Source organism: Erpetoichthys calabaricus, chromosome 13 (genome assembly GCF_900747795.2).
Source record: "Erpetoichthys calabaricus chromosome 13, fErpCal1.3, whole genome shotgun sequence".
NCBI classification, from domain to species: domain Eukaryota; kingdom Metazoa; phylum Chordata; class Cladistia; order Polypteriformes; family Polypteridae; genus Erpetoichthys; species Erpetoichthys calabaricus.
In genome coordinates, this window is record NC_041406.2 from 111,635,462 (window position 1) to 111,649,572 (window position 14,111).

At 34.9% G+C, this 14,111-nt stretch overlaps 1 protein-coding gene across 1 annotated transcript in view; it reads right to left on the reverse strand.

Moving 5' to 3' along the window:
- zftraf1 (zinc finger TRAF-type containing 1) overlaps window positions 1–12,458 on the reverse strand; it is a 43,779-nt gene extending 31,321 nt beyond the window's left edge. The window contains exon 1 of the mRNA XM_028817462.2: window positions 11,754–12,458. Coding sequence (XP_028673295.1) covers window positions 11,754–12,065 — 312 coding nt within the window. The 5' untranslated portion in view covers window positions 12,066–12,458. The remainder of the gene's footprint in view (window positions 1–11,753) is intronic.
- Between the last annotated feature and the right edge of the window lie 1,653 nt (window positions 12,459–14,111).

Sequence of the window (14,111 nt, forward strand, 5' to 3'; positions counted from 1 at the left end):
CACTGTAAAGCAACCCCATGCGTGAATTGTATTCAATTGCTCTATAGTATATTATTGTATACTTTTCTCATGTGGCATTATTCTGCATCCTCTTTCTCAACTTGCCATTTTAACTATAAAAGCTTAACTTTTTATTATTTCCTGCTCAGCAAAACTGACTTAAACACGAGTAGCAGGGCAAGTATTGTGATGAAAGATCCACCCAAACTAGATTTTTATTTTTTTAAATTAATCAGACGATCAACCAAATTCAAACATGATTACTATGTGGGTATTTAACCCAGTGCACGACTGAAAGATGATAAATAGGTGGTAGATCAGTTAAATAATGAATTGACTGAACCAAAACTAACTAAACTGAAACAAGTTTCAAAAGCAATCAAACTGAGTCAAAGAACAACCAAACTAAAATGTGAAGGTGGGCAGGATGTAACAGTTTATCCATTAAATGATCAATTACTACAATATGGAGAGACTGAGTATAGTAACAAGACACAAGGTGGTCAACCAGCATCAGGAAGGTCTCTCCCAAGCCCAAGAAGCTCTTTTGCACAAGCACAAGGAGACCAGAAATACAAAATGTGCCACAGAAACCGAACACTTAGCAGAGGATAGATGTATCAATTGACATTAATTCAAAACTTACACAAATCAATGGAAATCACTTATACCCTTCTATAGCCCATAGAGGTCATGTCAGAAGTGGTCTTCATAGAACAGTTGCTGCCAAAAAGCCATGCTCAGAAGTGGAAACAAAGCCAAGAGAACCATACGCACAGAAGAACAAGGACAGGGATACTGAACAATAGAAACATGTAATCTAAAAACAAAAATTGAAATTTATGACTCAGATGGGAAGCACTGTATGTAAAACTGAAAGAGAATCCTACATGGATGAGGGCCTACAGCCAACAGTGAAGCATGGCAGAGGCTGCCTGTAGGTTTGAAGCCATTATTTCTGCAAATGTACTTGGTGATCTGGGTGTAATTAATAGAATCCTCAATGTTAAGTACAACCAGATTCGTATCCATTATGGCATACGATCAAAGAGGCATCTAAACAGTCCCAGCCTCATTTTCTAGCAGGACAAGGAACGCTAAATACAAAGCCAAAGTCTTTAAAAATTATCTACAGCAGAAAAAAGGAGTTCTGCAATAGATGGTATAACCTTCGCAGAGCCCTGATCTCAACAACATCAACCCTGCCTGGTATTTCTTAAAAAGAGACAGAAGCAAATGAAACACACAAAATCTGCTCAAAAACTGGGGGGCCAGATCTCCAAAACGTTTGGACCAAACTACCAGCCATTCTTCTTATACTAGTGCACAGTGTTTACTTAACTTTCAGAAAAAAATGATAATACAAAAGTTAGTTTTAATGAACTATACTTACTAAATTAATTCAACTTAATTAACAAAAAAAAATTAAATCACATTCACATTTAAATAAATTAGGGAGATGCCCAACTTGAACATAAATGGGCTTCATTATTTACTTCATGTATATAATCACATCCCACATTTAAAACATTTTTTTCAATGATTTGAAGTAAAAAATATCACAAAGGGCAATTTCAAAGGAGGGTTTGTTATATAGTAAAATAAGAATATTGATCAACGGGCTAAATTTCCTCCTAGATCAGAGTACACTTCATGCAGCAATCTGGTTTAAAAAAAGAAAAGTGTGAAATGCTCTAGTACAGAAATATGGACAAACAACCTTTTAAAATAAATACAATAAATCACACATATGCAGTAGACGGCCTCTTTCAAGTAGCTAGTATTGAAAATATTTTTCTATGATTTTTGCTGGTCCATATCTTGCAGGGTACACTTCATATTACTTTTCTCAACTAAACCAAATGCCACCACTTCAAGCTGGCATGTTCCTGAAGCCCAATGAAATAATCATTAAATGGCTACAGAACAGAAAAATTAGACAAGTTTGGATATGAAGTATCACGGTCTGTTTTTAAGGCCATTTTCAGACCATTCCTGCACATTATTGTCACATAGCACTCTGCATTATACAGTCTCTAAAAGCTATTACAGTGATCTCCCCCCGATCGCGGGTGTTGTGTTCCAGAACCCCAAAACCCAACCCCCGCGAAATGTGAAAATCTGCGAAGTAAAAACCATATGTTTATATGGTTATTTTATATTGTCATGCTTGGGTCACAGATTTGCGCAGAAACACAGGAGGTTGTAGAGAGACAGGAACTTTATTCAAACACTGCAAACAAACATTTGTCTCTTTTGCAAAAATTTAAACGTGTTTCATGACAAGACAGAGATGACAGTCCATCTCACAGTTAAAAGAATGCAAACATATCTTCCTCTTCAAAGGAATGCACGACAGGAGCAGGGAATGTCAGAGAGAAAGAGAAAAGCAAACAATCAAAAATCAATAGGTGCTGTTTGGGCTTTTAAGTATGAATGTCAGAGAGAGAGAGAGAGAGAGAGAGAGAGAGAGAGAGAGAGAGAGAGAGAGAGAGAAGCAAACAATCAAAAACTGACAGGTGCTGTTCGAGGGTTTAAGTATGCGAAGCACCGTGCGGGAAGCATGTCGCTTGCCTAGACAAAGCAGCCGCAAGGAAGCCCAGCAAGGAAGGGAGCAATGTGAAGGTAGTCTTTCAGCATTTTTTACACGAGCGTCCGTATCCTCTAGGGGTGCGAACAGCCCCCCTGCTCACACCCCTCCGTCAGGAGCAGAGAATGTCAGAGCAAGAAAGAAAAGCAAACAATCAAAAATCAATAGGTGCTGTTTGAGCTTTTAAGTATGCGAAGCACCATGCGGGAAGCATATCGCACAACAAAGCTGCCACAAGTAAGCCCAGCAAGGAAGGGAGCAATGTGAAGGTAGTCGTTCAGCGTTTTTTGAGGAGCATCCGTATCCTCTAGGGGTGCGAACAGCCCACCTGCTCACAATATATTTGAATAGTTTTATTTAATACGTAATACGTGCTCTGATTGGGTAGCTTCTCGGCCATCTGCCAATAGTGCCCCTTGTATGAAATCAACTGGGCAAACCAACTGTGGAAGCATGTACCAGAAATTAAAAGACCCATTGTCCACTGAAACCCACGAACCAGCGAAAAATCCACGATATATATTTAATTATGCTTACATATAAAATTTGAGATAGAGTGATGCCGCAAAAGTCGAAGCACGGTATAGCGAGGGATTACTGTAAAGCAAACCTAAGTAGTAAATTGCATTTCTGTAGTACTTATTACATGCACACAGTGGAAATAAAAACCACCTAAAGTCACTATAGCACTGGCTTAAACACAGAGTCTTAACTAGAAGGAACTCATCTCAAAGAAGAAACAGCTAGAGACACTAACAAGTAACATTCCATGGACAGAAAATCAAAAACAAGCAAGAGGGCATAAACTACTGGGTTACACAAGGTGCTATGTTATAACATTAACAGTGCTTGTCAAAGCCTTAAGAACTTGACATTATATCTTCTACTGTAATCCTTGAATCACCTGAAACAAAGTGTGAAAAAATGGAACCTGTGTGTATTTACTCTCCAATGTCTAAATTTGCTATTTTGTTCTAAATTCAACAAACAGGCGAGTCTTATCATATAATTATTTCTGCTTCATATCACTTCTCTAATTAATTGCATGGTTAATTTCGACTGAACACTAATTTAGTTTCTTCTATTTCCTTTCTCTTCTTAGCCTCTATTCTTTCCACTGACATGCGTGGGAGTGGATGTGTCATCATAAATGATGAATCTATTTTATGATGTTTAGTTTTCCTCCAATACTGCTTGTGTACTGATCTATTTCAGAAACCTTGAGACAGATTAAATTTAATGGGGTAAGAATGGTGCAAATTATGATGGATGATCTTAAAATAAACCATTAATGTGTAATATTGCAAGCAACAATAGCACCCTACAGTTAATCACTTTGATTTTAGGCATGGAGGTAGCCTTACTTTAATGGTGCAAACTGAACCACCTTGAAACAACGATACAGTTACCTTTTTCTCTGGAACACACTGTCATGATGACTGAACTGTGAGCTCTGAAACCTGTTCAGATTTTCTGACTTCTATGTTCAAATAGTTTTTAAAGCATCGTCATACAGAACATCTTTCCAGAATGTAATAAGCACCATAAAAAGATTGAATTCACATCCTCTTGAATTCAGTCTTTAGATTAATTACTATACTGTGTTAACAAACTTATGTACCGTATATTCTATTAATTTCAATAGCAACTGGAAAGAAAGGATTTAAAAAAATGTTTTGCATTTAAAAACTAAAAAGGCAACCCTGTTTACATAATTTTAATACAGTGGGAGTAAATTGACATTTCTGTAGGATTGGAGTTCCCTCAACAATTTATCAAAGACGCTTTAAGCAAAACAGAATAACCACCAACATGAAGAAGCATCTACATTTCCTAAACATCTACAGAGTGCACTGGAAGAATTTAATATGAAATGTTTCCAGGCATGTTTTGTTTTTACTCTTATACTATAAAAGGGTTAATTCTAAAAATTAAAAGGATTAGGTATTTTTCAATTTAACACACAAACAACATGGGTTTTAATCTCTTTCTGCATTGCTGGTATTAGTCATGTATATAAAGCCACTACCTCACCGAGTCTCATCAGGTGCACAAATAAAAAAAAATAAGCACTCCACTATTGGAATGTAATGAGGAACAAGAAGGAGTGGTAATGTTATTTCTGCATGCAGAAAATGTAACCTCAGGGGACAATCACAGAAAAATGTTAACACAATACAGAGTCAGTTATTTTAAAATGCCATATGTTAGAATGTGCAAATCATTTTAGTAATATGAAAAGATAAGACAGATGGATAAAATCCTCTGTAACAGCTCAAACACTCTGAAACAAATGACGCTAGAAAACAGGAAGCATGTTTGACTGGAGGGTCGTCAAGTTAAAGAAAAATTTAGGACGTACACATAAAAACTACTGAATTTGGAACCAGAGCCAACCTCGGAAACTTGGATCCACAAGAAGGACAAATCAGAGAAAACAAAGCTACCCGATTTGTTCGAGATGTGATGCAACAATAAAATTTCACCTCAGTTAATTCTGTAAAATAAAGCATATAACCAGGTCAGCAAAAATGCCTTTTTAGTCAAAAACCATTTGGGGAAAAGTGAAACACCATTAATATATTTATTTTGATCTTTATTTCTAAAGTCATTTATGTCTAATTGCTTCCCCCCCCCCCCCCCCCCCCTCTGAATAGTCTGACTGTAGGCCTACATGAACACAGTGAGGTAGAAAGGTTAGACATTTTTTCAAGATCAGAATTGTTCAGTTTCCCAAAATAATGCAATTTAAGATGTCAGAGGAAAACCATAGTAACTTGAGAAAATCTAACACGAACATAGACAGCATCTAACCTCCACAGTGACCATAACCACATCAAAATTCAAACCTAAGTTCCAACAGATGTGACGTAGACTAACGACTGCACTACTTTGACTCTTCCTATACCAAAATGTTAAAACAGAAACAAATTTAATACATATCACACTCACATATATACTCGTATACACACACAACAGAAAGCATTTTTTTTTAAATTGTTCTTGTATGCAATATTTCATTGAAATATTTAGATAGTTCATTTAACTAAATATCAAATATTTTACATTTAAACATTTAACTTAATCCCCTCTGAACAGAAATACATTTTATATAGTTATGCAGACATTTCCAATGCATTAGTCATACATATTCCTTGTACTTTATTTAAAATCACATCCCATGGTTCCAATGATTCTGCTGAAATTATTTTTAAATCATAAATTTGTTCTTTTTATTGATTCATTTGAAAAAATATAAAACTATTCTGTAAAGATGAAACATTTTATATACTTACCAATATGAAGGCTTGAGTAAGTAAACAACTTTCATATCTTCTTTTTTCAAGAGTGCTGTTGGCTTCTGCCTTCCATGCATCCATCCATTATCCAACCCGCTATAACCTAACATTGTTTCTTTAAAAGTTATTCTTCTCATGATTTTATATTCCCACTGATGCCTTTTCATCACAGGATACCTTCAATGAAATCAGCTCTTTCTGATGGCAAAATCCAACAATAAACTATTCATGGCGCATTTGCCCAGGTGGCATTTACTACTCCAAGCCCATTCACAGATAATTTTCACTGTTGCAATTTATAAAAATTAAGCAGCAAATTAAAACCTATAAATGTCACTACTGTCAAATGGTTGTGATGTAGTTTTTATATACATAAAACATATATATGTATACATACACACTAATATATATATCACACACACACGGTGAGTCACGGTCTCTCAGGTTTAACTCTCGACTTTTGCAAGGATTTTTTTTTTTTCCTTGAGTCATCCAAACTCCAATCTCCAAAATAAGCATTAAAAGGAGTGTAACAAACAAAATATTCTCTTATACCTCCCTTCATTTGTATTCTTTTTTTTTTTTGATTTCCTGGAGCAGTCCAAACATTAAATTAAAAAAAAATTCTTACACCCCACTATACACTTAATGACTAAAAGTTTGCCTTCATAAAAAATGCTAAAATTAATCAATTATCCATTTTTAATCTGTTAAGCCAAACTAATGTATACCTGATTTCATAATGTATTAAGTTACTTAAATCTAAAATATCTCATATTTGTAGTCTTTACAATCCTATTTGATTATGTTGATAAGAAAGATGTGATAAACTGAAAATATATAGGTCATGTGCAGACAAAGATTTCCCTTTAAAAAAAAAACGGTTAAATAAGTAGGTTAGAAAATGGATGAATGCTGACATATAAAAGATGGATTGAAAGCTTATTACCATAAATGTGAAAACTAAAGTAAGTTTCTTCAAACAGCATAATAATCAAAGCATGCACTACACAACATGCATTCAATATGAATATGTGATTAAGTTATATCCTTTGCCCAAAATTCCAAGACAAAAACAGAAACCTCTTTTTCATAAGTCAATGAGTAGGATAACTTTAATAAACAATTAAACACAAATATATTAATGCTATTTATTGTACACAAATTTAAGAATACACTGAAATGAAAAATTCACCATACTGACACAAACTGTTTTAAAATACATTGAAAAGAAAAAAAAAAATCACAATCATGAACCATGTGATAACAATGAGAATAAATGCATGATCTGTCAGTGAGACCAAGTATCTTAATCATTTATTATACACCTTGTATGGCAGTGATCATATTTACCATGCTACGTTTTAAAAACTGGTGAAGTTTAACCTGGGGTTGGGTTAGCCCAAAGATTTACAATATTGTAACTTTATTAGACAATTACTTTTAAAAGACATTGTATTTCCTGCATTCTCTAGCATGGTATATACAGTAATTACCTTGAGAAAGAATGGAATGAATGAAATTTCAGTGACACATTTTTAAAAACTGCTAAAAAAAAATGCAGTTCTCTGACTCAGTCATTAGGATATTGCCAGCAAAGCATAGTTGTACAGTTCCACATACATTCAGATTTAACAACATAAAATACTTCCTTAGCTTCTCCTTCTGTGTAATGTCTTAATATTGCCATCGAAAAACTTTCTTCACTAATTTTATTTGTAATACAGTAGGTTGCTTTCTTTTTTTAATATTCTCTAAATTAGCTTTTCATGTAACTAATTTTTGTGAAAAGATTTAACAATTAAAACTCTATACATGTGGCTACAGTTCTTTTTTGAGGGATTACTATACAGAAAAACTACTTTAGTGAGGCTCTGAGATAGACATCTGAACCTTTTACCAGAAAACACATCAAAGTCTAATTAAAATACATCTAATGCAATGTTAATTTCTGCATAGCATAGATGGAATATTAACATATTGTCAAGTTGTCAAGAAAACATTTAACATTTAATGACCCCAGAAAATGAGATTAACAGCACAGTGATCACAAAACTAATGTTTAAGAGGAAAAACATAGGCAAAATCAGGAATTCAAATAAGTACTGAAAGTACAACAACAACAACAGTGGAACTAGTGAATGATGCACTACAATTAGGTGAATAATTCATAAGGAACCTTAATGTGTTAGCAATACATACATACATTAAGCTGTGAAAATGAGAAGAAAGCATTTTTAGAAAGTCATATTATTCAAGCAAAGAAAGATTGTATGCGTTTTCAGCTCTTTGAAACACCTTTAGCTAATAACAATGGTTACTATTTTTTCTTTAATTTGTATACAAAAGGATCTATACACACTAACTCTAATATTTTGAAAACTGCTTAATCAGTATTTAATAACAGATTTTAACGCATGGAATGTGTTTACCAATGAGACTCTAGCAAATACTTAAGTGAATTGGATTGTGCTGTCATCTGGCTGATTAGGCGTAAAATCTCCAAACATAAAAATGTTTTTTCAACCAATAGTGGAAATTGTTTATAGGGAAAAAGGCCTAAAATCAATGACTAAAAGTATTACTACAGGGAAGTAGTAGGAAAAAAGTAGGAATCAAATTTGGCACTGCAAACTCACCCACATAAGCAAATGTATTGTCAATTAATCTTGGTTGTACATGTCTAGGTTACTGAAGGAAAACTAAAACTCTTGGAAGAATCCTACACACATATGGTAAAAGTTCTTTAATTAATGGTTTATGGCAAGAGAGTAAATGATAGTAAAAGCAAAATGTTTGATGTAAAAATTAGTATTTTTACTGTGCCCAGCTCTGCAAGATGGCATAGCTATACAATGCTGACCTTTTTACAAGTAAGCCACTTTTCATTTTGCATTTTTTCTCCTGGTGAAGCATGTAAAGCTTAAAGCAATTAAACTCAAATATTTAACTGATGATCAAGACATGCTAATTAAAATTGCAATTGAAATGTGGGTACAGAATTAAGGTGAGATGCCATTACTTTTAATTGGCAATTAAAATACTAGTAAACAAATACATAAAATCAAGCAAAAAAATGACACACAAAATGTATATAAAGCACAAACATGTAGGCATTTTCCTATTAATAACAAAATTTTTATTTATTATACCCAACCAAGTAAGATGTAACTGAATTAAACAAAAACAGTACAAGAAACTTCATGCCAGGATTGATTTTTTTTCTTTTTTGTAACCAACATCAGAGAACAATAACATGTGTTTCTTTTCTAGACACGTCTTTTATTATTAGTAATCATTTAACAAGTACTTGTAAGTCCACACTTTAATATTTTCTGCTTATCCACTAATAAACATTGGCCATAGGTTGGTAGGAAAGTACTAACAAAAGTTTAAACCTCAAAGAAAAACATCTTTACTGATGAGTAAACAATAAGACAATGTATTAACACTGCATTGCTTACATACAAAGCTATCATTCCCCATTGCAGTGGAATATGTTAATAAATTGGCTAACATTTTGATTATTTTATAAAAGCCAATTGGTACCACGTGCAGATCATGAGAAAGACACAAGTTAGAGACATGTGGATACAATTTGTGCAAGGACAGTACCTAAATATCTGTGATTTGCCACAGCCCTGCAAAGACATTCCCCTAAATTAAAAAAAAAAAACCTTTATTAAGACAGAAATAAACAAATAAGATCATATACTGTATAATAAGGGAATAAGAATGTATAAAATGGGGTATATAGTGTACATACACACACACACACACATGCATCTTGGAGTCACCTGTTCATGCTTCCTCACCTGCCAAACTCAGATATCCACAAAGTGCAAACAACAATTGGTTCACGGGAACCTTAAAAACACAATACTTTGTTGTTAATCATGTGTTCCTGCAATCATTTATTGTTGTGACATATGTATCATGTCACTTCGATTCAAAACTCTAACTCATCAGCCCTGTCCACCCTCAGTGTCTGAAATATACACGGAAATGTTGTCTTAAAACAAGTTTTTATATCACCAATTTGAAGATTTGATATTAACTTCTACTAGTGACTCGTGTTTTTAATGAATACCTGCATGGCTGTTCCTGACAGCATCAAAAAAAAAAACAAAACATTAATAATAGAGGATAGGATATGGGACCATCCCAGAGCACACTCCCTCACAAAGAGCCAGGTTAATGTCATCAATGCACTGTTTTAATCATGCTTAATTGTGCAGGTTTCTCAGAGCACATTATAGACAAAATATACATGTTAAATATAGCCCTTGTTACTAGTAATAGAGGTAATATTTTGTTAAAATAGCTTGATCAAGTTGCTCCCAAACATTAAGCACAACTTAATGTATGTAGCACTATTTCTTACATATCACTTTGTTATTGGTCAATTCATACAACTTTAACTGGGGAGACGGACTATATACATTTTAACTGAAAATTAGTAATACTAGGACAGTAAAGATGGTTGGTTTCTTCCCTTTCCCCAGTTTTACTGAAAGTATTAAGTGATACTTGTGTGAATTATACACAATCCCATATCCATATTATTAACCCCTAGAAACTTTAGCCTCCTTCCACCCTTCAGTGACACTGTCTAAATTGGCCTGGTATGAATTAATATTAAGCATGGAAATGAATCCAGCCAATAACTAGGTTTCCTCTTTGCTAACTGCATCTGGAATAGGATTAGTTGCACTGCAACATTTCACTGAGAAAAGCTAATTGAGAAAATGGATGAATAGATGTGTTTTAAAATTACTTTAAAAAAAAAAAAACGTGCTAATTAATACAAACTTCTTTAGTAAGGCTGTTAAACTGTAACCAATTGAAAATGAATGAGGTTAGAATTAAAATGATTTCCTTATCACACCATTAAAACTTGAATGGTTCATTTTTATTAGAAGACTAAATTTAAAAGACATGACCAGGAGACACAGTAAGTAGTACTGAATAACAAGTTTTTACACCATTCAGTTCTTCAGAAGTAAAAGAATTCTTCTTAACTCAAATGATACCTTAAATACTTGTCTAAACCCAGAGTTACTAAGTCAAATCTTGGTTTTGGTAGACCTGGCTAATTTGTATTTTTAAGTAAACTAAATCCAATAACCTAACCCCCCAAACTGGAAAAAAAAACGTTTTTATTCAGAGATTGTTACGGCATATGAACAGTCTAACTTTTTGTATTTATTTACTGCTCTATCATGACACAAAGGTATAAAAATTTCATAAACAGATGTGACTAGAGGTGGTATCAAATAATTAACAATAATTTCTAAATCACATTTGGCAAATGGCGAACCCTGTTACTCTTCTTGTACTGTACTTGAAGCTTGTTATAAACTTTAGGCATCTTGTCTCACGGAAAACAATTTATAAAGCTCGTATGAAGACTACAATCATTACTTTATATCACACCGCTACTCATAGCTTTTAATAGTACAGTACAAAAGAAGAAGCATGGTATTGTGATTAAAACATTAACTACCAATAATCATAAACCACATTTTATACTTTTACAGCTTCTTGATACTGATGAATTCAACAGGTTTTACTTTTTTATATTCACCTCCACTCTCTTTTGGTTTTCTTTTTAAAATAGTCAGCACTGCTGTCTTCCTAAACTAGCTCTATTCTATGGCGAAATGGACAATGTGGGACCTAACGGACGGCTTACTGGCGCGCTGGAGGACAATGATGCAGGCTATGGAGAACAACACGACTGCTGCCACAAGGCCCCCTGCACAAACAACGGGGATCAGATGACAGACAGTCTACAGACTCCATGTTGCTGATGTCACGGAACCACCTAGCGATCCCTGGGCCGTGTCGAACTCCCGTCTTACCTGGTACACAGACGCCTTGGGCAAGTCCAGACACACGGTGCAGCACAGCACGGAGTACAGTCTCTCCTCCAATTTGCCAGCCTCACCCTCTTGCAGCCTCACTCGCTTCTTCGGATGCACTTCGGGGTCGGCGTCTTGGCCGGGGACCTCTCTGCGTAAAACGGGCTCTTCCTGCCCAGGCTGCAGCCCCGAGCCTCCGACCGGCGGCTCCATTCCAGGCCCTGACGCTCCGACCCCGAGGCCTGCAGCCGAGGACCCCGGGGCTGCGGCCGCAGGGAGCCCGACCTCGTTGCGCTCCTCCAAAGAAGACATGAGTGGGAGCGCTCCACTACACACAGTACGACGAAGCTGGCTGGCACTGCAACGAGAGGGAATGTCGTAACAATTATCTCTCCGCTACAGTAGATTCTCAGAAATGTCCCAGTCTCTTAACATCTCTTATTTACAACAGAAATGTATACGTGCCACCTGGCAACCCTTGTCTGCGGCTCAGGAAACTAATCGCCTGACAGTGAGTCGCAATGCACATCGAGTTCTGTCTTAAAGACGAACCAAAATTGTATGCAAGTTTCTTTTTGTGTGTATGGTGGTGTTGTGGTTGGTTGTGTTGTTTTTTTTTTTTTTCCCTCGACCGCTTAGCTTATTGACTTGAATACAATCCAGCCATCTTTATTTTTCTTGACTTTCATCTCCTCCCCCTAACCTCTTCAACAGGACACCAATCACCACTCACCTTGTATTGGCGTGAGTCCGTTTTGTGTCCAATCAGATCCAAGTATGCTCCACTTTGACAGTAGCTGTCCGCCCTTTTGTGACTTCATTTGCCAGCTCTGTCCGCAGTAATGATTGGCGCGGTCAGCTAGCAACAATAAGCAACACAAAGCGCTACCAGCTTTCAAAATAAAAGTTCAAGGTGCGTATGCGCGCCGTTAGGCGAGCATAATAATCAGACAACTCGTTACATTCGTACAGCAGACTCCTTTGACGGATTTCAAAGAATATACAGTACTTTTTTAAATAAAACGACGAGATCACATTTAAGTGGGCATGCTGTGAAATTATACGATGCACTATGTAAAAAACGTGCTTTCATTTCAAATAAATGGTGTGCCGTAAAGAAGATAAACATAAAGGTATTAATAGTAATAATTATACGATATTTGTATTGAGGCGGAAAAATAGGCGGTTTTATTAGCATATGGGGCAAAACAAAAATAGCACAGATGAGAATTTAAAAAATGTAATTCATCGAACTTTTAATATGAAAGAAAAAATAACGGAATGAGGCTGCGGAAGTTTATGCCACGTGGATGTGCGGATTGGTCGTCGTAACACAAGTACGTCATGTGATCCGACAGCTTTGGCGCTTATAGTAGAGAGCAGTATTTTATTCATTGATCACTAAATTACTGACAGAATAAGAGTAGATGACCGTCGTTAGAAAGTAGTAACTATCAACACCATCAATGAATTTATAATATTTTAAATTACAGATTTAAGATATGTGAAATAACACAAAGTAGCTAAAAACAGAACCATTATAGTATCATTAAAACATCGATATTTACTCATCCATCCATCCATTTTCCAACCCGCTGAATCCGAACACAGGGTCACGGGGGTCTGTAACACTAAATTATTAGTAATGAGTTGACATCCACAATTAGAAAAGCAATAACCGTCAATTTCAACGATATAGTTACAATAAATTACTGTAATCCTAAATTACTAATTTAAAATTATATGTGAAATGACACCATAAGCAAATAAAAAGTAGAACCGACATTGATTCATTAAAAAGGTAACATTTATTCATTGAACACTAAATTATTAGAAGCGTAAGAATTGACAACCATAGTTAGAAAAGCAATAACCATTAACACCAACAGTAAACTTAAAATAGTTTAAATTAAAGATTATATGTGAAATAACACCAAAACCACCTAAAAATACAGAACCATCATAGTGTCATTAAAAAGTAATTGTATACTTTAGCATTAGAGTATTCTGTTTTTTGAGAATATTAAGAAACCCAATAAATAATTGAAATTAAAAATGATTAAATATGACAAGGACTGTCCATATTTGCATTTTTGAGTATGAAATGCACCCATCATTCAGTTCATAATGTAATTATTTAGATTGCAGTAGCAGGAGGGGAAAAATATTGTTGACTCAAAGTATCAACACTATGTATGATATATGTTCATGTTTTTCGTTAGGTGCTTTTAACGCAATAGCATCATATTTGGCAACTCGGAAGTAGTTTGGGATTGGTCAAGAATTTCAGCAACAAAACAAATAACACTTTCTTTCCAGTGACGTAAATAAACATGTCAGTTTTTTTCCCGTATATCT